Source organism: Scyliorhinus canicula, chromosome 5, assembly GCF_902713615.1.
Source record: "Scyliorhinus canicula chromosome 5, sScyCan1.1, whole genome shotgun sequence".
NCBI classification, from domain to species: domain Eukaryota; kingdom Metazoa; phylum Chordata; class Chondrichthyes; order Carcharhiniformes; family Scyliorhinidae; genus Scyliorhinus; species Scyliorhinus canicula.
Window position 1 is genome coordinate 169,836,727 of NC_052150.1, and position 25,925 is coordinate 169,862,651.

Consider the following 25,925-nt stretch of genomic DNA (forward strand, 5'->3'; position numbering starts at 1 on the left):
CAAGGGTGCAGAGAAGATTTACAATGATGATGGGCAGGATTCTTCGTCCGTTCTCGGCAGCGACACTCTCCGATCCCGCTGGAGTGAATGGGAGATTTAGCTGAGCAACAAATTCTCCGTCCTCGCTAGCAGCTGCTGATACCAGAATATGTTGGTTAACATAGCAGGAAAGGAGACCGGCTATCTCTCTTTTCGCTGGAGGAAACCAGATTGAGGGGTGATCTAATAGAGATCTGTAAAATAATACATTTTGATAGAGTGGATACCGAGAGAATGTTTCCTCTTGTGGGGACGGGCAAAACCAGAGACCAGTCACTGAGAAATCCAAGGGGAATTCAGCAGAAACTTTGTTACCCAAAGAGAGGTAAGAATGTGGAACTCACTGCCACAGGTTGCAGTCGAAGCAGATCGTGTTGATGCATTTAAATGGAAACTAAAAAGAGTATGAGGGCGAAGGGAACAGATGGTTATGATGGTAGATTTAGAATGAGAAAAGGTGGGAGGATGGGTCAAGTGCAGCATAAGTAGCAGCATGGAGTGGTTGGGTTGAATGGCCTGATTTGATGGGTGTATCCTATGTACTTCTATGATTAGTGTAGAGGGTTGGACTTTGGCAAATGAGGCAAGTAGCTTGAGTTGGGAAATTTCCTGACTTGCTGGTCCCATTTTGGTTAAATACACCCCATTTTTACTCCAGGGGTACAGATACAGGATGGAGTCAGACCAGCCAGCCTCAGATTCAGAGTGTCGCCAGCCACAGGACTGGATGATTGCTAAGATGGGTTGGTTAGAAAGCCCACCTCAGCTCTCTAATGCTTTGCCTCAATTGTATTTTGAGATGTTAGGCTTTCGAGCCATCACCCCTTACACACCCTCAGCAGCCACCCCCCCCCCAACCCTGATGGCCTCTTGCACCTTCTATGCCAAAGCATGCCAATTCATGCCTACTCAATGCCAATTCATGCCCATCATCACCCCATGGCCTCCCCATACTGTCCATGCCAACTCATGCCCCTTCCATGCCCATTCACCCAGTATGCAGTATGTGCCCAACCAATGAGACGTGTAATAACAATGGCAAGTTTGGGACTGCTGAGGTAGAGAAAAAATACCGATTCAAAAATCTTCTTTTATCGTTCCTACATTCGTATAAAAATGTCAATCAGACTGACCATTGAAGTATAAATAACAAGAGGCTTCAAATCGCGTGCAAATCAATATTGAGCCATTGACAAAACTTGGCTGTGAGCCAAGATCAATCAACCATTAACTCAGGAGAGGATTATGTTCTAAAAACTGAAGTTAATTGTTGATTTTATCTAATTGACCTATTTAAATAATTATAATAAATTGTTATTTCTGTGATCTCTTTTATTAATGTCTCAATTACATTCTCCACCCAGCCCCATCCTGCCAATTTCCCTTCATACTGACCTATCTATGCTAGGCCGCTGGACCCCTACCTCCAGCCTGGCCCCAGTGCAACTTATCTCTAGTCCCGGCAGCAATGCAGCATGCCTTTCTCACTGCAGTACTAGCAGTGACCACCCCTACCACTGGAAATGCTGGTACTGGAGAACTGCTGGTGGCTGCCTGATTGGTTGGCTGGGCTCTGAGGTGAAACTTCCTATTTCTGTTGGCCATTAAATGGCTGTTCCACTATACTTCCACCACGGGTTAAAATCCTGTTGGCTACTTCAGTGATCACTGACTAACGAGTATGATTGTCCACCTAAGAACTCTGTTTTACTAGTCATGGGTTCCGTGGGTCCTTGCATGGCTGATGGCCCAATCCTAGAGCCGCATCTTTGACCACACACTTGGCATGTGTTTCCAGGAGGTGGGATCGGCTCTTGGACCCTAGATCGCTCATATTCCTTTCTCAATCTCCTTTTCCAGGCCTCTTCTTGCATCTGGTGTCTTCAAAGAATTGTGTCCCTTCAATCAGAAGGTTCCTCCAAGTAGGTCTCTTCTGAACAAGGATCTCTCGGGCATTGACATTTATGTTGCATTTCTTGAGTTAAGGCCTCAGGGTGTCTTTGTTCAGAAATCTTCCTTGAGTTGGGCAAAGAAGATTTGCTTTGGAGTCAAGACTCTGACATCCTAAACACAGGGCCGGTCTAGCAGAGTTGGTTCAGATGATCATGGCTTTGATACTGGTGCTCTTGGCACCTTCAAGGACGCTGATGTTAGTACATCTATCCTCCCATCCCAGATAGTGTTTATGGTACCTCTCCGGGACCTTGAGGTGGCGTCTGGGTTTCTGAAGAATTGGGAGGACAGCTGCCTTCTATGTGAGGATCTTGGTGTCAGCACGGATGTCGCAGTCATCAAAGACTCTCGTCTTTAGGTGTCTGCAGGAGGTGCTCGCGGATTGGATAAAATGCTGGATTTCCGCATTTGTCAAACTTAGAAGAGAGGTGACTCCCAGGTAGAGGAAATGTTCCATGTTTGGTAGAATATCTCCATTCATCTTTATGGAGGGATCTTGCCCTGGGGCAGGTTGGTAAAGGACTTGAGTCTTCCTGAGGTTGAAGCTGAGACTGATTCTTCTGTAAAGGTGTAAGATACTATAATTCCTACTGACGTCACTATGGGTATGTCTAAACATCATCAACTACTGCAGTTCAAGAAGGCAGCTCACCCCAACCTTTTTTTGGACAATTAAGGAAGGGCAATAAACTCTGTCTCAAATAGGCTTACATTAACACTGCAATGAAATTACTGTGAAATCCCCGAGTCACCACATTCCGGTGCCTGTTCGGGTACATAGAGGTTGAATTCAGAATGTCCAAATTACCTCACAGCATGTCTTTCGGGACTTGTGGGAGGAAACTGTAGTGCCCGGAGGAAACCCACGCAGACACAGGGAGAACGTGCAGACTCCACACAGACAGAGGCTCAAGCTGGGAATCGAACCTGGGGCCCTGGGGCTGTGAAGCAACAATGCTACCCACTGTGCTACCGTGCATCCCATGAATGAATAAAAAAATAATTGGACCATATCAGATGGGGAGATCTTGTGAAAAGATTTGAAATGAGGACAAGGATTTAGAATTCCAGTTGAAGTGCTTACAAAGCTAGAATATTTGAGGGAAGTTCTGAAATGGTGGGTGTGCAGGATTTTGTATGGGAGAAGACTAGAGCAGTAGAATTGTGGATTGTTGATGTTTATCAAGGAGGACTTTGAAGAAGAGAGCATTAGAGAAGTCAGCATTCAGGTGATGGAAATATGGATTAGTGATTCTGCAGCAAAGGAACGATCTTGGGATGTAAGCAACCAGTGTTCTGGATGTGCTAGTTTGGATAGGTGTTGAAGGCTCAGCTTCAGTGGCCATAATGCTAAGGCTATATAGTATTGGCTTCAACCGGAGGAAGCAGCCAGAGGATTTGGTGAAGATATCCAGATACCCAAGAAACATGGTCAATATTGCGGAAGGTGCACAAAGGTGAAAGGTAAAACAGAGGAGATCAAATTATCTCTAATTCCATGAAAAGAAAACTGTCCTTATCAAGTCTGCCATAATAAAGAAGGATACGTCTGGAGTGTGATTATGAGTGAATAATTAGAAGTTGTCAAGGCTGGCAAGGACATGTTGGATATTATTTCCAGTTTCTTGCTAAGCCCAGAATTTCCCAACTTTTGGCAATTTGTTGTCGTGCCTGTGTGCAGCTGATTTCCCCTGAACTCCAACATTCACAAGTTATAGTGAAAGCTATAAGGTTGAAACGGGTCAGACTAATTGGCATGTAAGTTGCAGAAAGATTTTACACACTGAAATGGAGCTACTTTGAGGGAGCGGTTTTGACCAATCATTCTTTAAAACACTTATTTAAATTGATAATATGTGAATGACTATTTTAGGAACTTCTGTTACACTCTGTGTCTTTCCTGCTCTACACAAGTCCAGTCTAATTGAGATAAAAGCAAATTACTGTGGATGCTGGAATTTGAAACCAAAACAGAAATGCAGGAAAATCGCAGCAGGTCTGACAGCATCTGTGGACAGAGAACGGAGCTGAGGTTTTGAGTTTGGATGACTCCTTGCCAGAACTAGTCAGAGTCTAATTGAGGCTTGAACTTCTCACCATGGAAATTAAGCAAAGAAATTCCGAGAGCTGTATCAAAAATTTCAGAATGGCTCCTTATCATTTTGTGAAAGAGATGTTGGAATTTATGTACCATTTTTTGATTTTCCTGTTTACTCACGAGTTTATCATAAAATCACTACAGTGTCGAAGGAGGCCATTCGGCCCATTGAGTCTGTACCAACCCTCCGAAAGAGCACCCTACCTAGGCCCACTCCCCTGCCCTACCTCTGTAACCCCGCCTAACCTTTTTACAATGGCCAATCCACCTAACATGCACATATTTGGGCTGTGGGAGGAAACCGGAACACCCGGAGGAAACCGACGCAGATACTGGGAGAAAGTGCAAACTCCACACAGACATTAACCCAAGGCTGGAATTGAACCTGGGTCCCTGGCACTGTGAGACAGCAGTTTGATACTGATTTTCTTTTTCTCCCGCTGACACAAGCATGCATCTTCCTCCTCAAAAGACACTGATTTTTGCTGGAGTACCAACTGTACTTTATGAAAACAACCAGTGGAATTCTCTCTTCCAGGAACTAAGTCCTCACGCGGCAGGAAAACTGGCGCCGACAACTCCGGCATCAAGGTGAGGAGTTCTCATCTGTCTCGGGAGCTAGATGGACGCCAGAGGGGTTGGCGCCGATCCAGCTGCCGCCGAAGAGACAGCGTGGGTTTGCGCATGTGCGGAACAGTGTCATGATGCCCGGCTGTCGTATTTTGGTGCATACTCTTCTCCACGCCGGCCATGGCAGAGCCCTACAGGGGCTGGCATGGAAGGAAGAAGTGCCCGCACGGAACAAGCCTTCCCGCAGATCGGTGGGCCCCAATCGCGGGCCAGGCCACCGTGGGGGGGCCGCCCCCGCCCCCTTATCTGCCAGGTCCCGCCGTGTGGGACCATGCGTAACCCACGCTGGCGGGACTAGCCAAAAATGGACGTCCGCTCGGCCCATCGGGGCCTGGTGAATCTCCGGGGGGGGGGGGGGGGGGGCGCTGCCAATGGCCCCTGACCGGCGTGGCGGGAATCCCACCCGGCCCGAAATACGGCGCTGGAGGAAACCCACGCACACACAGGGAGGACATGCAGACTCCGCACAGACAGTGACCCAGCCGGGAACGGAACCTGGGACCCTGGAGCTGTGAAGCATTTATGCTAACCACCATGCTACCGTGCTGCCCCAACAACTTGGAGGAGAACAGGAGCTGGTAACAGTGCTTTTACTGTAACCCAGTTAAGATAGGTAACAGAGCTTGGAATAGCTTCATATAAACTCAGTGGGGATTGGCTACCTGGAGCCGAGGCCTATGAAATGAAAATCGCTTCTTGTCACGAGTAGGCTTCAAATGAAGTTACTGTGAAAAGCCCCTAGTCGCCACATTCCGGCGCCTGTTCGGGGAGGCTGTTACGGGAATTGAACCGTGCCGCCGGCCTGCCTTGGTCTGCTTTCAAAGCCAGCGATTTAGCCCAGTGTGCTAAACCAGGTACAAAGAGCTGGGAGAGAGTCAGAAATCAAGCACTCGGCTTCCTTCCTGCAATAGATGTTGGAAATAAAGCCAGATTTAGAACGTGAACATTCCTTGTTTAAGTTTAACGTCCGAGAAATTCTCAGTCAAAACAATGGGCGCGATTCTCCGCAATGGCGGAGAGTCGTGAAGGCTGCCACGAAAACGGCCGTGTTTCATGGCAGCCTTCGCCCCCTCCCGGGACCCGATTCTGCTCCCCGGTCGGGGCTAGCATCGCGGCCTCGTGAACTACGGCATCGCGGGCTTAACGAATTTAACGGGCTTAACGTGGTGCGGCTGTGCCAATCGGTGGCATGGTTGTGCAGAACGGCACTTTGCCGCCGTTTTCACGAACTTGTATAGCAGGTGTATTAAAATTTGTGAAAACGGCCGTGAAGGCCTTGGAAATCGGCCCATCGGCCAGGGGAGAATCGCTGCTCGCCGTAAAAAAACGGCGAGTAGCGATTCGTGGGGGGGGGGGGGGAGAATAGCGGGAGGGCGTCGGACCAGCGTCGCCGTAAAAATTTGCGCCGCCCGCTATTCTCCGCCCCATCGTGAGTGCGGAGAATTGCGCCCAATATACTTGGCCAAGCAACGTATGTAGTGAACCTTTTGCATGTTACAAAGAATGTTGCAAAATGGACCAAAATTCACAGTAAACATCTTTTTATTGTTATATACTCTTCCTGAAATCTCTATTACAGTTGTGTGTGACAACCCAATGGATCATCCAACTCTTAACATTGTGTAATGTTAAACAGAGGGAGTAGTGAGTTAATCCCAGTTAGTTCATAACTCGGAATACATCTGTGGCTGCAATTAAGCCACACAATACTCTTGGGATGTTTGTTGGTGGGAGGTGCTGTGGTGGGGGACAAGGTGGTGTTGGGGGCTAAGTGGCAGATAGAAAGAGAGCAAGTCAGCTGGGTTCCCTCTTCTATCTAGTGACACTTCATGCAAAGTGGAAAAACAAGGATCAAATTGGCCTGATGAAGTCAGCCTGGTCATATTCACTACAAAACCAGAAAATACTGGACAATCTCAGCAGGCCTGATAGCATCTCTGGAGAGAGAAGGGAGCTAACGTTTTGCGTCTGGGTGACTCTTTTGTCAAAGCTCACTGTCCCATTCACATCTCACAATGACCACTTCAGGTAAGTCACAGGGGTCTCTGGAACCATACCCTTCAAAAGTTAATATATTCAGGAATGATTGTAGAGAAAATTTAGAAGGGACAAAAAAAGACAAGAAATGTTTGTTTTAAGTGCTGGTATGATATAGTGTGTGGGTGCTGTGAAGGGTGCTATTCTCTAGCACAGGGTTTTTAAAGCTTTGGGTTGCAACCCGTGGATGGTCATGGGTGGGAGTCGGAAGGGTTGCAGAACGATCAGTCGCGGCATTTCCGATCGCAGGTGAACCACCCAATGGCCATGACCGGCTTTTACGAATGCTGGCCATGACCGACTTTTAGCTTGAGAATGTCGTCCTTTAAAAACAAGCAATGGAGTCTTCCCGCTAGAAATGGTGTCAGAGAACAGGTCATGTGCCCAGCACGCACACTGGCATCATGCACTCTGTATGTCCATGCTTTGGACGTGAAATCACGGAGGAGAGATTCCTCCATTTTATAGCTGTTGGCAAGCCAGCAACAGGACTGTGGAGAACTGAAGATGAATCATTTTTTAATAAGGAAGAGAGGGCCAGAGACTCAAATAATCCAGTATCTCACAACTGAATCTGCTGGTGTGAGCTGTTCAGGAGAGGCAGGACAAAGCAATGCTGATGTGATTTGTATACAGAGATCCAGGGCATGTGGTGAACAACCCATTAAGAAGAAACTGAAATCAGGAACAAAGCAGTATAAAGATCATTGCTTGAGGTATGGCTTTGTTAATTGTGCCAATGCAAATCAAGATGCAAAGCCCATGTGTGGTATGTGCAGGGAAGTGCTGGCGAATTAAAGTTTCAAACCCTCAAAACATCAAAGGCATTTGAAGCCTAAGCATGGCGAGTTTGAAGAAAAGCCTCTATATTTTATTTCAAAGGATGCAGCGAGAACTTAAATCATCAGCTGAAGTCCTTCGTAGAAATGCTATATTGAATGACAAAGCACAATCAGCCTCTTACATGGTAGCTTATCGTGTAGCTAAAGAGAAAATGCCCCACACTGTAGCAGAGAGATTAATTCTCCCTGCAACATTAGACATGATTCATACAGTCCTAAATGAGAGGTCAGCTGAAAAATTGAAATGCCTCCCACTTATGATAACACAATAGTTCTTCGAGTTTGTGATATTGCTGAGAATTTAGAAGCCCAGCGTATTTTTCATTTACAGTCAGCACAGGAGTTCTCAGTTCAACTGGATGAAAGTGCAGATGTTTCAGTTTGTGCAACCTTAGGTATGTTTGGCACAATGAATTTGTTGAGGATTTTCTGTGCTGCCTGACATTACCAACCAACACGACTGATATTTGAAGCATTAATTAGTGTTACATTAGGGAAAAGTTATGAAATTGGATCCAGAAATGGGATCGAAGATGCAGTGGACAATTTAGGGGTTAACAGACTGAGGGTAAAACTGCTAGCACTGAGTCCGAGGTATATACCCACACCTGGCCTGAGTTACATTATGGGAATAAACAGGGTATACCTGTTCAGATGGGATGACTCACTCAAGATCAATTGTCCTCTGGGACATTATGATCTGACCAGCTATTAGTCCATTACAGAATCTGATGGCCTCTTTTATCCATAAATTGGAGGTTAGTTGCACATTCATAGCAAGGCCCTAGAGTGGGCAATCAAAAGTCCAGATGGCAATGCTGAGTTCAAGTCTGTACACCTGAAGATTGAGCCATTGTTTGAGGGGCTGAGTGGAGCTCAGGCAGAGAAAATAATCCTCAGAGAGGAAATAAGATTTGGCAAGCCACCGGGAGATGTCATGCAAATCTGCCGGGTGCTCCGGTTTCCTCCTACAGTCCAAAGATGTGCGGGTTAGGTGGATTGGCCATGCTAAATTGCCCTTAGTGTCCTAAAAAAAATAAGGTTAATGGGGGGGGGGGGGGTACTGGTATAGGGTGGATACGTTGGATTGAGTATAGGTGATCATTGCTCGGCACAACATTGAGGGCCGAAGGGCCTGTTCTGTGCTGTACTGTTCTATGTTCTATGTCTATGTCTAACAGGAATATATTCTGTCAATGCAAGTATCATTGTTGCCTGCCTGTTGCATGCTGTTTAATGTGAAATTGTGTGTTAGGGTTAAAAGATGACGTGTAAGCTGTTCTTGTAAGGTTTGAAGTTTAAAGATTGTTTTTCTTTTGTTTTAATAAAGTTTTCTTTGGATAAGAAATAGGGCTTAGTTATTTTTACAATCACCATTGGAGTGAATCGATCTTGGATTGGATTTATTTATTGATACATGCACTGAAGTACAGTCAAATGTATTGTTCTGCGTCCAGTCCAGACAGATCATTCCATACATAAGGGAAAAAAAACATTGGGAAACATAAATACACAATGTAAGTACATAGACACAGGCATTGTGTGAAGCAAACAGGAGTGTTGCACTGCTCATTCGAGAAGATGTGTGAAGAGATCAGATCAATCCATAAGAGGGTCGTTGAGTCTTGTAACAGCAGGGAATAAGCTGTTTTTGAATCTGATACTGGGTGTTCTCAGACTTTTGTTTCTCCTGTTTGATGGAAGAAGTTGGACGAGTGAATAAGCCGGGTGAGATGAGTCTTTGATAATGCTGCCTGCTTTCCCCAGGCAGCGGGTGGACCAGGATAGATTGTTGGTGATGTTTACACCTCGGAATTTGAAGCTGTCAATCATCTCCACCTCGGCTCCATCGATGCAGGCAGGGGTGTGTGCAATATTTTGCTTCCTAAAGTCAATGACCAGCTCTTTCGTTTTGCTGACATTGAGGGACAGATTGTTGTCGTTACACTACTACACTATGTTCTCTATCTTCCACCTGTATGCTGACTCATCATTGTTCGAGATCCGACCCACTATGGTCATGTCATCAGCAAACTTGCAGATGGAGTTGGAGCCAACTTTAGCCACACAGTCGTGTGTGTACAGGGAGTATAGTATGGGGCTAAGTCACACCCTTGCAGGGCCCAGTATTGAGGACTATCGTGAAGGAGGTGTTGTTTATCTGTACTGATTGTGGTCTATGGGTCAGAAAGTTGAGGATCCAGTTGCAGAGTGAGGAGCCAAGTCTTAGGTTTTGGATCTTTGATACATGAGCTTGGCTGGGATTATGGTGTTGAAGGCAGAGCTGTAGTCGATGAATAGGAGTAGGAATCCTTCTTGTCGAGATGCTCCAGGGATAAGTGTAGGGTCAGGGAGATGGTGTCTGCTGTGCACCAGTTGTGGCTGTATGCGCATTGCCGTGGATCTAGGCATCCTGGGAGAATGGAGTTGATGTGCTTCATGACCAACCTCTCAAAGCACTTCATAATGATCGATGTCAAGGCCACCAGATAATAGTCGTTGAGGCACATTGTCTGGTTCTTCTCTGGCACCAGAATGATGGTGATCTTCTTGAAGCAGATGGGGACCTTGGAACGGAATAGGGAGAGGTTGAAGATGTCCGCAAACACACCTGCCAGCTGGTCTGCGCAGGATCGGAGTGCAGGTCCAGGGACCCCGTCAGGACCCGTCACTTTCTGATGGTTCACTTTCAAGAAGACCAATCTGACTTTGGAAGCTATGACAGTAGGTAGGGGTAGCTCTTTCCACACAATATTTTTTAAAAATCAAAAACATTTGTGATTTTGGTCGAGTGTCTTAACCACTGTTGGGCTCTGACCAGGCGTCTGTAACAATAGTTACATGGTTGGAATGTGTAGGCTTGACTGAGTTAATTGCAGAGGGATCACAAGCGATAGGGCAGCCATCATGACTGTGAAAATGAATGGCGTTATGATAAGGATTAAGGAGACAGCTGGTCAGGAGAGGGGGTTTAAACTAATTCAGCAGGGGGATGGGAACCTAAATTGTAGTCCCAGTGTACAGGATGTTGAGAGTAGTGAGGTCAGGGATAGGGTTAAAAGTTCGAAAGAGGGCACCGGCAAGCAGGACGCTGGTTTGAAGTGTGTCTACTTCAACGCCAGGAACATCCGGAATAAGGTGGGTGAGCTTGCAGCATGGGTTGGTACCTGGGATCTCGATGTTGTGGCGATTTCGGAGACATGGGTAGAGCAGGGACAGGAATGGTTGTTGCAGGTTCCAGGATTTAGATGTTTCTGTAAGAACAGAGAGGATGGTAAAAGAGGGGGGGGGGGGGGGGTGTGGCATTGTTAATCAAGGAAAGTATTACGGCGGTAGAGAGGACGCTTGAGGACTCGTCTACTGAGGCAGTATAGGCCGAGGTTAGGAACAGTAGAGGAGAGGTCACTCTGTTGGGAGTTGTCTATAGGCCTCCAAATAGTTCCAGAGATGTAGAGGAAAGGATTGCAAAGATGATTCTTGACAGGAGCGAGAGTAACAGGGTAGTTGTTATGGGGGACTTTAACTTTCCAAATATTGACTGGAAATACTATAGTTCGAGTACTATAGATGGGTCAGTTTTTGTGCAGTGTGTGCAGGAGGGTTTTCTGACACAGTATGTAGACAGGCCAACAAGGGGCGAGGCCACATTGGATTTGGTACTGGGTAATGAACCCGGCCAGGTGTTAGATTTAGATGTAGGTGAGCACTTTGGTGATAGTGATCACAACTCGGTTATGTTTACTTTAGCAATGGGCAGGGATAGGTATATACCGCAAGGCAAGAATTATAGCTGGGGGAAAGGCAATTATGATGCTATTCGGCAAGATTTAGGATGTATAGGATGGGGAAGGAAACTGCAGGGGATGGGTACAATCGAAATGTGGAGCTTTTTCAAGGAACAGCTACTGCGTGTCCTTGATAAGTATGTACCTGTCAGGCAGGGAGGAAGTTGTCGAGCAAGGGAACCGTGGTTTACTAAGGAAGTTGAAGCACTTGTCAAGAGGAAGAAGAAGGCTTATGTTAGGATGAGACATGAAGGCTCAGTTAGGGCACTTGAGAGTTACAAGTTAGCCAGGAAGGACCTAAAGGGAGAGTTAAGAAGAGCGAGGAGAGGACACGAAAAGTCGTTGGCGGATAGGATCAAGGAAAACCCTAAGGCTTTCTATAGGTATATCAGGAACAAAAGAATGACTAGAGTAAGATTAGGGCCAATCAAGGATAGTAGTGGAAAGTTGTGTGTGGAATCAGAGGAGATAGGGGAAGCATTAAATGGATATTTTTCGTCAGTGTTTACACTGGAGAAAGACAATGTTGTCGAGGAGAACACTCAGGTTCAGTCGACCAGGCTAAATGGAATTGAGGTTCAAAAGGAGGAGGTGTTAGCAATTTTGACATTTTCTAAAATTGCTAAGTCCCCTGGGCCAGATGGGATTTATCCTAGGATTCTCTGGGAAGCCAGGGAGGAGTTTGCAGAGCCTTTGTCCTTGATCTTTATGTCGTCTTTGTCGACAGGAATAGTGCCGGAAGACTGGAGGATAGCAAATGTTGTCCCCTTGTTCAAGAAGGGGAGTAGAGACAACCCTGGTAATTATAGACCTGTGAGCCTTACTTCGGTTCTGGGTAAAATGTTGGAAAAGGTTATAAGCGATAGGGTTTATAATCATCTTGAAAAGAACAAGTTGATTAGCGATACTCAACACGGTTTTGTGAAGGGTAGGTCATGTCTCACAAACCTTATTGAGTTTTTTGAGAAGGTGACCAAACAGGTGGATCAGGGTAAAGCTGTTGATGTGGTGTATATGGATTTCAGTAAGGCGTTTGATAAGGTTCCCCACGGTAGGCTATTGCAGAAAATAAGGAAGTATGGAATTGAAGGTGATTTAGCGGTTTGGATCAGTAATTGGCTAGCTGAAAGAAGACAGAGGGTGGTGGTTGATGGCAAATGTTCATCCTGGAGTTCAGTTACTAGTGGTGTACCGCAAGGATCTGTTTTGGGGCCACTGCTGTTTGTCATTTTTATAAATGACCTGGAAGAGGGTGTAGAAGGATGGGTTAGTAAATTTGCAGATGACACGTAGGTCGGTGGAGTTGTGGATAGTGCTGAAGGATGTTATAGGATACAGAGGGACATAGATAAGCTGCAGAGCTGGGCTGAGAGGTGGCAGATGGAGTTTAATGCGGAAAAGTGTGAGGTGGTTCACTTCGGAAGGAGTAACAGGAATGCAGAGTACTGGGCTAATGGCAAGATTCTTGGTAGTGTAGATGAACAGAGAGATCTCGGCATCCAGGTACATAAATCCCTGAAAGTTGCCACCCAGGTTAATAGGGCTGTTAAGAAGGCATGTAGCGTGCTAGCCTTTATAAGCAGGGGGATTGAGTTTCGGAACCACAAGGTCATGCTGCAGCTGTACATAACTCTGGTGCAGCCACACCTGGAGTACTGCGTGCAGTTCTAGTCACCACATTATAGGAAGGATGTGGAAGCTTTGGAAAGGGTTCAGAGGTGATTTACTAGGATGTTGCCTGGTATGGAGGGAAGGTCTTACAAGGAAAGGCTCAGGGAATTGAGGTTGTTTTCGTGAGAAAGGTGAAGGCTGAGAGGTGACTTAATAGAGACATATAAGATAGTCCGAGTGTTAGATAGGGTGGACAGTGAGAGTCTTTTTCCTCGGATGGTGATGACCAACACGAGGGGACATAGCTTTAAATTGAGGGGTGATAGATATAGGACAGATGTCAGAGGCAGTTTCTTTACTCAGAGAGTAGTAGGGGTGTGGAATGCCCTGCCTGCAATAGTAGTAGACTCGCCAACTTTAAGGGCATTTAAGTGGTCACTGGATAGACATATGGATGAAAATGGAATAGTGTAGGTCAGATAGGCTTCAGATGGTTTCACAGGTCGGCGCAACATCGAGGGCCGAAGGGCCCGTACTGCGCTGTAGTGTTCTATGTTCTAGGACATTGTTTGGAATCATTGTTTCATTCACCGTGAAGCATTGGCATCAAAAGGAATTCCATCCAATCTTGAAGTGGCGTTGAAAGGAATCATGAAATTTGTGAATTTCATTACACCAAGGCACTCAATACCAGGCATTTTGAGGCTCTGTGTTTTGACATGGGGGCAGAGCACACACATTTATTGTTCCATACAGAGGTATATTGGCTGTCAAGGGGTCAGGTGCTTATCAGAGTTTACGAACTGACGTGTCAAATCCATGCTTCCACCTTGAGAAATCATCCTCTGGGTGACTCATTTGGTGATGAAACTTGGATGCTAACTACGTCTTAAATCTTTTCAATTCTCAATTAACCAAACCTCAAATTGCAAGGAAAGGATAATGATTGCTTTCGGCACTGTGAAGAAATAGATGCTTTCCAAAAGTCATTGGACGTTTGGCAAGTGCGAGTACAGAGCTAAAACTACTACATGTTCCCCACACTGCTATGACACATCAAAGAAAACAGTGTTAGTTAGGAAACTGCCAATAGACTGGCAAGTCTTTTCAATCGCATCCAGCTGCACTGATCAACAGTTTTTGTTGCTACTTTCTAGAGAAGTTTCAGATTTTGAGAGAGAAGTGGCAGGAGAAAAATCTTTTGAGTTTGAGACCACAGAGTCAATTATTAGCTTACAACTGACGCAAAATGAAGAGACTGGACTTCTGCGCCTCACCTGTGTCAGCACATTAAAAACACGCCACAAGTCAATGAGGCTGTCAGCATTCTAGAGTAGGGTCTCCTCGGAGTGTCCAATGTTGAGTATATAGACCATAGAACATACAGTGCAGAAGGAGGCCATTTGGCCCATCGAACCTGCACCAACCCACTTAAGCCCTCACTTCCATCCTAACCCTGCAACCCAAAACAAGCATTTCGTTGCTATTGCCCTTCACAACGACCTACATATGCGAGGTTGGATTTTCTATTCTCACAAAGGTGAAGACAACACAAACGAACCACTGAACTCTGCACCTGATATGTGCATCGCCTTCTCTTCCTGTGAACCTGATTGGAGGGAGATCATGAGGAGCAAGCAGGCTCACTTATCACGTTAAAAGTAAGCAATTTAAAAAAAAATTTAGAGTGCCCAATTCATTTTTTTCTAATTAAGGGGCAATTTAGCGTGGCCAATCCACCTACCCTGCACATCTTTGGGTTGTGGAGGAGAAACCCAAGCAAGCACAGGGAGAATGTGCAAACCCCACATGGACAGTGACCCAGAGCCGGGATCGAACCTGGGACCTCGGCGCCGTGAGGCTGCAGTGCTATCCATATGGGGGATACCAAAGGTCGACCTGAATGGGTCACGAAGGTCGGCCGGTGTGGGTCGCGAAGGTCAGCCGGTTGGTAAAACTGGGTCGCAGGGGAGGAGGAAGTTAGAAAAACGCTGCTCCAGCAGTTAGCTCAGGGACAATTCAAAAATGTGATTTTCCCTTGTTCTCTCCGGACTTGTTTGCGTAAATATTCTGTGACGATTTAACTCTGGATCCCAGGAATTTGGCCACAGCAGTTCGCCGCTTAACTATTTTTAGTTGAGGATAATTCATGTTCATGAACTAAAAATATAATCAGGCAACTGAGAATGGTGACTAAAAGGATGAGTCGGAGGCTGTCGTCAACATCAATGTTGCTTTCCCAAGCCATTGCTAGTCATTGAAACACAACGTGATCTTCAGCTGCACAACAATTGCACAAACAATTGCTTCTGTCAACCTTTCCACGTTCCACTGATCCAGGCGCCGCTGCTCCTGCTGCTGTGAACCAATGACTGTGTGCAGAGTAAGGAGGAAGAGGTAGAAGGGAGTGGAAGTGACTATTATACTGAGGAAAGCGGGGTGATATTAGCGGTATGAGAGCTGCTTACGGGCTTTGCTGTTGAACTCACGCACAGTGTTCCACTCTGGAAAGCGGGAGAGCTGTGGTCGCTTGGGGTTAATACAAAGGGGCTTTGGAGTGAAACTTGTGTTTTTTATTTGAGCAGCGAGCTGAGGATTGGCCAGTTTGACGGACGGAGCCTTGTTAACAGTGCTCCCGCAGTCAGAGGATGACCAGGCTCTCGGCTGGAATCGCAGGAAAGTTGTGTCGGTCTGCCTCTCCACACTCCGCTTGTATATTGACACAAGATTAGGCTGGGAGCTCTGCTGGCCGGCATTCGGGGGGATTTTCAGCCGGAAATTCACAGCCAGCTGACTTAACAGGAGGAGGAAGAAGACTTGATAAGATTGGAGCCGCCTTTTCCAGCCTGAAACAAAAGTGTAGGGAAGTCGAGGGAAAGTGGGCTTTGTTTTGTATTGACTTGCCCCGCCACTCCACATGAGAGCAGCTGCCGGTTAGCAGAGCAGCTCTGGGAGCGGCGACATGTACCTGTACGGCCGGGAGGAGCCTGAGGAGGTAAGGAAGGGAAGGGGTGCGTGGGTGGGGATGTAAAACACACGTTGCACATACTTAAAGCACCCCCATTGCCAGCGCTTTGTTGCATGCAGTTTTATTCAGGGAGTCTATACTTGTATTGTTGAACTTTTTTTCTGAACTTCATTCTTACAGCCACAGTTATTTCATCATTTTGATCATAACATTTCGTTTTGGAAAGAAAATCCATTTTAGTTGCACAGTACGATCATGTAAAGACTGAGTTTTGAAGCATTTTGGATTGGATCTAATTATAATATTTGAATCTCCGTTCAGAGAAATTATTATCTTATCAAGTATTGGCGCCTGGGAGTAGACAGAAGTCTAGCCTTTTGCTCCTTGTGTGCCCCTGTTAAGTGGCATGCTGGAAAATGGAACAAGTTCCCTTTTTTATATTCAATTGTGGGAAGTGAGTAATTGTAGCAAGGGTGGCATTTATAGTCCATACTGTCCTAGGTGGTGATGAGCTGAATGGATGAATCACTGGTTAATGTGGTGTAGGTACACCCACAGTGCTGTTGGGAGTTCCAGGACTTTGTCTTAGTGACAGTGAAGGAACATAGTTCCAAGTCCGCTATGGAATGTTGAGCTGCTGAAGAAAGTTTCTCCAGCTCAGTCAGAAACATGTGTCTGCTGCAGTCTTGGACCATGGAGTAAAAATGTAATTGCTGAATTTGCTGCCAGTGTTGTGTACAAGAAATAACAAATTGGATCAAGACTTTTCCAACTTATTTCATGTGTGAAACTTCGCAGCTTGCAGACATCCCATTGGTTTGGGTTTGATTCAAACCCAGGGTAATGTTTGTGTTTTGGATCAGGATCATTTCTGGGTTCTGTCCGAGAGTCTGCATGTCAACTTGAAAACATGGAAACATAGAAAATAGATGCAGGAGTGGGATATTCGGCCCTTTGAGCCTGCACCACCATTCAATATGATCATGGCTGCGCAGGCAAATTCAGTACCCCACTCCCGCTTTCTCTCCATACTCCTTGATCCCTTTAGCTGCAAGGCCCACGTCCAGCTCCCTCTTGAATATATTCTCACTGGGCTAAATCGCTGGCTTTTAAAGCAGACCAAGCAGGCCAGCAGCACGGTTCGATTCCCGCACCAGCCTCCCCGGACAGGCGCCGGAATGTGGCGACTAGGGGCTTTTCACAGTAACTTCATTGAAGCCTACTCGTGACAATAAGCGATTTTCATTTTCATTTCATTTCAAACAGCTTTCTGTGATAGAGAAGTCCACAACACTTTGAGAGAAGAAGTTCTTCCTCATCTCAGTCCTGAATGGCTTACCCTTATTCTTCAACTGTGATCCCTAGTTCTGGATGTCCCCAACATTGGGAACATTCTTCCCACATCTAGCCTGTCCAGTCACATCAGGATTTTATATGTTTCTATGATATCCCCTCTCATTCTTCTAAACTCAAGTGAGTACAAGCCCATCAATCAGTCTTTCTTCATATGTCAATCTTGTCATCCCGGTGATTAGACCATAAGACCGTAAGATATAGGAGCAGAATTAGGCCACTCGGCTCATCGAGTCTGCTCTGCCATTCAATCATGGTTGATATTTTCTCATCCCCATTCTCCTGCCTTCCCGTACCAGCTTCCCCGAACAGGTGCCGGAATGTGGCGACTAGGGGCTTTTCACAGTAACTTCATTGAAGCCTACTTGTGACAATAAGCGATTGTTATATTGTCTCCATAACCTCTGGTCCCCTTATTAATCAAGAACCTATCTATCGCTGTCTTAAAGACACTCAGTGATTTGGCATCCACAGCCTTTTGTGGCAAAGTGTTCCACAGATTCACCACCTGAAGAATTTCCTCCTCATCTCTGTTTTAAAGGATCGTCCATTTAGACTTGAGATGGTGTCCTCTGGTTCTAGTTTTTCCTACAAGTGGAAACATCCTCTGTATGTCCACTCTATCCAGGCCCCGCATTAGCCTGTAAGTTTCAATAAGATCCCCCTCTCATCCTTCCAAACTCCCAACGAGTACAGACCCAGAGTCCTCAGCCGTTCCTCACGCGACAGGTTCTTTATTCCAGGGACCATTCTTGTGAACCTCTTCTGGATCCTTTCCAAGGCCAGCAAATCTTTCCCTAGATACAAGGCTCAAAACTGGTCACAATACTCCAAATGGGGTCTGACCAGCACCTTATACAGACTCAGAAGTACCTCCCTGGTCTTGTATTCCAGCACTATTGACATGAATGTTAACATTGCATTTGCCTTCTTAGCTGCCGACTGAACCTGCACATTAACCTTAAAAAAATCGTGAACAAGGACTCCCAAGTCCCTTTGTGCTCCTGATTTCCTAAGCATTTCCCCATTTTGAAATAGTCTATGCCTAAATTCCTCCTTCCAAAGTGCATAATCTCATACTTTTCCACATTGTATTTCATTTGCCACTTCATTGTCCACTCGCCTAGCTTGTCCAAGACCTTCTGCAGCACGCCTGCTTCCTCAATACTATCTGACCCTCTACAGATCTTTGCATCATCTGCAAACTTAGCAACAGTGCCTTCAGTTCCTTGCTCCAGATTATTAATATATATTGTGAAAAGTTGCCCATCCCTAATTGCCATTTCAGGGGCTGCATGGTAGCACAGTGGTTAGCACTGCCAGGGACTCTGGTTCAATTCTTACCTTGGGTGACTGTTTGCACATTCTCTCCGTGTCTACGTGGGTTTCCTTTGGGTGCTCCAGTTTCCTCCCATAGTCTAAAGATGTGCAGGGCAGGTGGATTGGCCATGCTAAATTGCCCTCAAGTGTCCAAAGGTTAGGTGGGGTTACTGGGGTGAGGGGGTGCTGGGGGGGTGGACCTGCCGAGGGTGCTCTTTTGAATGGTTGGTGCAGATTCGATAGGCCAAATAGCCGCCTTCTGCACTGTAGAGATTCTATGATTCTATTCTAGATATTTAAGAGTTGACCACATTGCTATGGGTCTGGAGTCAGATGGAGGCCAGGTCAGGTAATTTCACCATCTACCGTGGTGGGATTCAAAGCCGGATCCCCTGGGCATTACCCTGGGTCTCTGGATTAATAGTCCAGTGACAATGCCACTACCCCACCACCTCCATTAAAATGGCCCGGTGGCAGGACCAATGATGGCAAACCAGCAGGCGGAGGGAAATATCCACCTATGTTTCCAACTCCAGCTGGCTTCCAATATTCTGCCCCAAGTTTGCAGAAATGAAAGGTCAGTATGCAAATTCATTGTGCTGCTCGGATGGCTACAGCTGTAATCATAAACTGTTCATTTCTTATTAAGTCTAATTTCAAATATCTATAGTTAGAGATTATTAATGAAAATTCATGTTGTAAACATGGGAAGCATGACTTGTTCCCCCTGATTTTCTTCCCCGTTTGCTTCCGTTATTTGTACAAGATTGGGTTACGTGTGTAACCATATGCCCACCTTTCATATGAGTTCAGTCTAGAAGTGGCACCAGGAATTCCTACCGTGGGAGCCATTGATGGGCTAGATTATGTCCAATTTCTAATGTCTAAGCAGAGATATTTTGCAGCAGAGCATACGTTTGTAGCAGTCAGTAGTGAGAAACTTAGCTGCTGCTCTCAGACGAGGGCACCTAAGGCAATTGTAGCTTGCCAGCTCAAATTGGCTAACTTAGTACGGACCAGGCGTCAAACCGGACACTTTTAAGGTTTGTAAGATCCAAGTACATTTGCCAACCTGATTCATTGGAAATGACATTCCAAGGTTTCTTGTACTCTCTTTTTCCCCCCAATTTCAATAAATTATATTGTTTCCTGAACAATATTCCTATCCTGGTCACAACATATAAGAAAAAGGGATTAACAAAGCCAATGTAATTACTATAATAGCTAATGTAGGTGTCACATCTTTGTGCATATTATCCAGGATGCAAAAGTAGCATTTGCTTGAAGTCAGTGGGTTGGATTCTCCGAAATCACGTTTGGTGATCAGCCGGAGAATCCCTGTTTACGGCGTAATCGGGAGAGGTGCTGTTTTAGCGATGCTCCGCCCCTCAAAAACGGCGTACCTGTGGAGTACGCCACATGCTGTATGGGTGGCCTCAGGATGTCACCTGAGGCCCTCGCCCAATGCTTTGCTCCCGAATGGCTGAGTCCCCGATGAAGTGGGACACGTGTGCTCACACCGTTCAGGGACGTCACGTGGTGGCTGCGGACTGAGCCCACCACATGGGGGGGGGTGGGGGGGATTGGGGGGAGAGCCGTTCCGCTGGACTGGGGGCACTGGTGGGGGCTGATCTGGGGGTGCACTTTGCGCTGTGCAGCTGCTAGCCCTCCCCATGGATAGAGGATCAGTGTGGGGGTGCCGCCGACTTATTATTCATAAGACCAGATGGATCCTGGGGACATAGCCGCAGGATTGGAGAATCCAGCCCAATATATCCCACCATCTATTCAGAAAAGAAAGAAATTTTAACCAGAGAGCACAGTGGGCTAAATAGCTGACTTGTAAAGCAGACCAAGGCAGGCCAGCAGCGTGGGTTCAATTCCCGTACCAGCCTCCCTGAACAGGTACCGGAATGTGGCGACCAGGGGCTTTTCACAGTAACTTCATTTGCAGCCTATTGTGACAATAAGCAATTTTCATTTCATTCTGGGCTGGTTTAGCACTGGGCTAAATAGCTGGCTTTTAAAGCAGACCAAGGCAGGCCAGCAGCACGGTTCAATTCCAGTACTAGCCTCCCTGGACAGGCGCCGGAATGTGGCAACTAGGGGCTTTTCGCAGTAACTTCATTTGAAGCCTACTTGTGACAAGAAGCGATTTTCATTTTTTTCAGAAAGCTAATATTGGTGAAGTTGGAGTTCTGTTATGCAGAGGTAGGAGAGATGTTGGAATTGTCCTTGGAGCGAAGAAGGTTTTATGGGCAGATTTATTATTAAAATTTGGACAGGGGTTAATGCGTAAATAAGGAGAAACGTTTTCAACTGACCAGAGGGTCGATAACCGGAAGACGCAAGTTAGGTGCATACCCTACTGCATATAGTGGACACATTTGTGAGAATTTGATTTGCTCATTATATGTGATGGATGCTATATCTATTCGACTCCTTAAACCTTAAAATATTTAAGAGATAAGGAATCTAGTTCAAAGTGATGGGAACAGCATTGTCATGATGCCAAAATCGGATTGTTTTTTATAAATGTGCTAACAGATCATCTGTATTTAGTGGCCAGCTAATTGAAGTGGCCTGAAGTCTCAGCCACTGTTTGCATTGTTAACAATGAAGGTAGGCTGAAAGTGGAGACTTTGGACAGCTTCAGTTCCTGGTGCATTTAAAAAACAATTTTAAATGTTTGGGCTGCACGCAAGAGAGGCTCTTGGCTGCTCAGATAAATAGGTAACAGTAATTAATTGCACTTACTGAACTGCCCATGATATCCTCCTATTGTGTTATGAACAGCTTGTTTGCAATTAAATTCAGTGAAAATGGTAAATGGCTTGTTTTATTGGTGCATGCTGTGTCTACCCGGGAGAACCAGAGGTGGGGACTGTCACTGAACAGAATCAGCGGGACGATGAAGGGAAATTTCTTTATTTAGTGAGTTGTTATGATCTGGGATGTACAGCTTGAAAGGGTGGTGGAAGCAGATTCAAAAATAACTAAAGGGAAAACAATTACAGGGCTATTTGCAAAGAACAAAGGAGTGAATCTAAATTAATAGCTTTTCACTGAAATGATGCACCCAGTGGGCTCTCAATGTGGATTTTGAGGAATAAAATGGATTCTTGGAATAGATATATGGAATGAGCCAATTGATGAAGGCTGATGTACAACAGTTCAGACAAGGTAATATTTACTTTGAGCAAGAAAGTGAAGAAGATGCAATGAAAGCTGAATGAATAGTTTGGTTAAAAATGTATATTTCATCGAATGAAAAGTATGATTAATATTTGACACTTCTATGAATGTTTTCAGTTTAATTTGTACAAAAAGTTGTTAGCAATACCTTGTCAATAAATTAAAACCTGATTGGGTGATTGAAGTTGAACGAAAGTGTAGGCTTCGCCAAACACTTCACCAAAGTCGCTCTGCAACTCAAACAGGAGGCAAATCTGAGGTTTCCTTTCTGAGAGAGAGGAGATCTCCACAGGTTACAAATAGATGAAAGCATTGTAATGGCAACCACAGTCTAAATTTATATTGCACCTTTTAACAAAGAAAAACATTTTCATGCCAATTTACAGAGATGCAATCAGACAAAAATAGTTACCAAGCAACAATTGAGTTTATTGGTATATTGAGCTTTGCTTCACAACGGTTCAATTATATTAGATAGTTATAAATGTTATTTTTACAGCATACTGGGTGCCGGACTTGAGAAAACAGTATTGTGGCTGAAAGGATGGGGACAATTTTTTTCAGAGATCTGCTCTTGAGATAGGAACTTGTTTTGCCACATTTTCCAAGAACCCATTAAAAAAACAATCAGTGGCAGGGAGACACGTCCTTTCCCATGCCAATCAACACTGCCACGATTCGGAACTTAAGTTGATTCTAAATCTTACTGTAATAAAGTAGAGCACAGCGTGCTTGCTGGCAGGAAGAGGATGAACATCGTGATATGCAGGAGTATTGCAACTTTTTATATTTTATATTTTCAAGTCTGGTATTTTGCCTTCAAGCTTATTTTTTTCCCAGATGCTGCTTAAAAATAATTTACAATATTGTAACTCAAATATAGCTTGGTGTGTGATGCGTTTTACTTCATTTGTGACATTGCATTGTAGAGTTTACAATGGGTGTTGATTTATAGTATTTTAATAAGATGGAAGATAATGAACGGGTACCCAGTAATGGACTAGAGAATTCCCAGCTCTGTGAAACCAACCTTTAAGAGTGACCACCCGCAGGTCAGAATGTTGTCCTGGGGGTGGGTTGGGTTGGATGTCTGGTCCACTGCCACCATAAGGAGTGTGAAGGCTAGCGGGTGCAGAGGTGTGCTGCTTCTGTGCTCCGATACTCTGTGTTGTAACACATTAAAAAAAAAGTAAAAAAAACATCTCCATTCTCTATGCCCCATCAATGCCAACCTATGCCATCTCGTGTTCTACACCCAGCATCCCCTTGGCCTCTCATAACCCCTATTCTCTCTGCATCTTCATGGCCCTTTTATAGCCCCTATGCCAACTCGAGTGTCAACTCCTGCCAACCTATGGCCCCCACTGCCCTTTGTCACTGTCAACTCCCTTTCATCCTTTGAAAGCTCCTTGATGGCTTCTTAACAGCTGGACAGTTCTAAATTAGTTTGTGCATTAGAAATGGATAATTATATTCACTATTAACAATCTGGAAGGGTGTCTTATCCAAATAAATTCATCAAACCCCCTTTTGCCTGTTCTAAACTGCAAACATTGGGTTTCACACTCCATTTTGCATCGTGACACAAATCTGGGCCACAGTGTTCTTTCAAGGTGCAAAATTTCTGCATAACTCTAGGAGGAAATTATTCCTTTAAAAAAGACTGGAGGAGGCTGTGTTCAACAATCTGAACGAAATCCTGAAACTGTTTACAATTCAAACTGCGTGATCAGTTATTTCTGCCCCTCATAGTTCGCAGCAGTGAATTTGAGAGGAACTGTATCCCTAAATGGGGACAGTTGTCTTTCGAGCAAGTTTATCACAATGTTGATGTGTTGGGTAAGCTGGGTCCGCCAGGGCTGCGTTTACTGCAGCAGTGAGAGAGACAAGCTTCCAACACTTGAAGGAATGCAACTCTATTTTATTGAACTATTAACTATCGTACATACTTAAACTGTGGGTTGACACTGTGCTGAGTTGACTGGAGACCTGAGGCTAACCTGACCAGACTATCTTACTACCACATGGTGTATGTTCTAGTTGTTGCTCACGGGCTCTGACTGTCTCAGAGGCTGGATCCCAAGAGAGCAGGAAAGCTAGTGCCGTCTGGCTTTATAGTGGCCTCTGGCTATATAGTGGTTGTGTCCTGTCTGGTGATTGGCTGCTGTGTTCTGTGTGTTCATTGGTCATCCTGCGTGTCAATCAATGCCTGTCTGTGCACCATCATATACTTGTGTGTATATTATGACAAATGTGTTTAACAAAATCTTAACATCATTGTCAAGAATGCCCAGGACAGTGTAACAATTGCTTGATCATGCATATTTAAGATAACTTTACAGACGTAACTGCTAACTTTGCTTTCATAAGATATTTCCAATCACCCATTGTTCTTGTACAAATCAACTATCCTGGTGCTCCGTGAAAAAAAACAGTCCCTCCGGTGACATTCTAACCTGCTCGGAGTGGGCGGGATCTCGGCATTGAAGGGCCCGGGTGGCTGCCTGTGGGGGCGGAGGTCCGATGTGGCCTGGCCCGCGATTGGCACCCACCGCTGGGGGCCTCCTTTCCTACGCGTCAGCCCCTGTAGCCCTGCGCCATATTGCCTCGGGGCCGGCCGTTGAAGGAGGTCACTGCGCATGCGCGTGTTGGCCACTGCGCATGCGCAGATCCTGCGGCGCACAGTCCGTGCCGGGATCTGTAGCTGGAGCGGCGTGAATTGCTTCAGTGCCGTGCTGGCCCCCTGTTGGGGCTACAATTAGTCCTGGCAGCGGCCCGTTCACGCTGGCGTAAAACGCGACAGCGTTTACGATGGCGTGGACACTCTGCCGCTGGATTAGAAAATTAATGATCAGCTGTTGCTGGAGAGCTGCAGGGTATATGATTTAGAGACCTTCTTTCAGATGGTGGGGATCAGGTAGAAGAATGGTCCACCCATTTCAATTAAGAAAGCGGGGTGGGAGGCTGGATCATTTGTTTCTGAAGGTCAACCTATGGAGATATTGGTGATTGGCTCATTGCACCCTCAGAAGGAACTGGATTTATTATTGGAAATCAACAATATCACAGCAGGAAAAGTAAGATTTATAAAAAAAATTCTTACATGGGATGTGGGTGTCACTGGCAAGGCTATGTTGCCCAGTTGGAAGAGTCAACCACGTTGATGAGAGACTGGAGCTTTATGTAGGTCGGATGAGGTAAGGATGGCCAATTTCCTTTCCAACACTCCATTTGGGGCAATGATTCATAAATTGGGGTCTCCGACGATTACCTTCTAAGGCATTTGAAAGGAAGTTTTGACAGAGTGTTCCTGAATTGGCTATGATTAACTGGTAATGTTGTCTCTACCAGGAGATTGTGAAGATGCATGGCGAGTAAGGGATGAGTCAGAAAGAATTCCAAACTAAAAAACATATTTACCAATTAATCATGTTTTTCAGTAAATTGAAGTGGTTATGATGAATGATTGTGGTCTGTGGCCTGTGTTGTGTTTAATAGTGCATGTGGAGTTAGTATCATTAAAGCCGCCTTATGGTGAATCAAATTGTCTTTTGTGGTTTGTGTACTTGTATCATGTTTGCTTAAGCACTGTGTTGGAATGTTGCCCTCGTGAACATGTAGCAATGGTTGGTGTAATTAATTTCGATGTATGTGGCACAGTGCATGGGACGAGTGCTCCACGTATGTTCAATACTCAAAGCGTAGCTCCTTGTGTATTGTAAAGTGGGGTATCAAGTTGCTACACTATTATGTGGCTGCTTTTGTGCAAACAGTAGGATAGTGATCAGACACCAGCCACGTGACTGCATTCAGTTTTGGACTTTGCATCTTGGGAGGGATATATTGCCTTTGGAGGAACAATGCATATTTTGCTGTAAATTTTTAAAATTATGAGAACAGGTTGCATAAACTAGGCTTGTATTCCCTTGAGTATAGAAGATCTATTTAGTTAGAATAAAACGGCGGAGCCTATTCTATAAGCTACCAACTTGTGGGAAAGATTTTGAAGAGAAAATTTGCAAGGATATTCCAGAGATGTGCAAAAATGGTAATAGGCGCTTAATTTATTTTATTAGGCCACTGGTAAGGCCAGC

General features: G+C 45.4%; 1 protein-coding gene across 7 annotated transcripts in view; it reads left to right on the forward strand.

The window, feature by feature from the left end:
- Window positions 1-25,925, forward strand: part of LOC119966423 (voltage-dependent L-type calcium channel subunit beta-2-like) — a 461,782-nt gene that overhangs the window by 277,728 nt on the left and 158,129 nt on the right. Inside the window, exon 1 of one of the 7 annotated variants that reach the window (XM_038798054.1) lies at window positions 15,486-15,990. The exons of the other annotated variants lie outside the window; for them this stretch is intronic. Coding sequence (XP_038653982.1) covers window positions 15,958-15,990 — 33 coding nt within the window. The 5' untranslated portion in view covers window positions 15,486-15,957. Of the gene's footprint in view, window positions 1-15,485; window positions 15,991-25,925 lie in introns of those variants that run through there. 7 annotated transcript variants of the gene reach the window in all.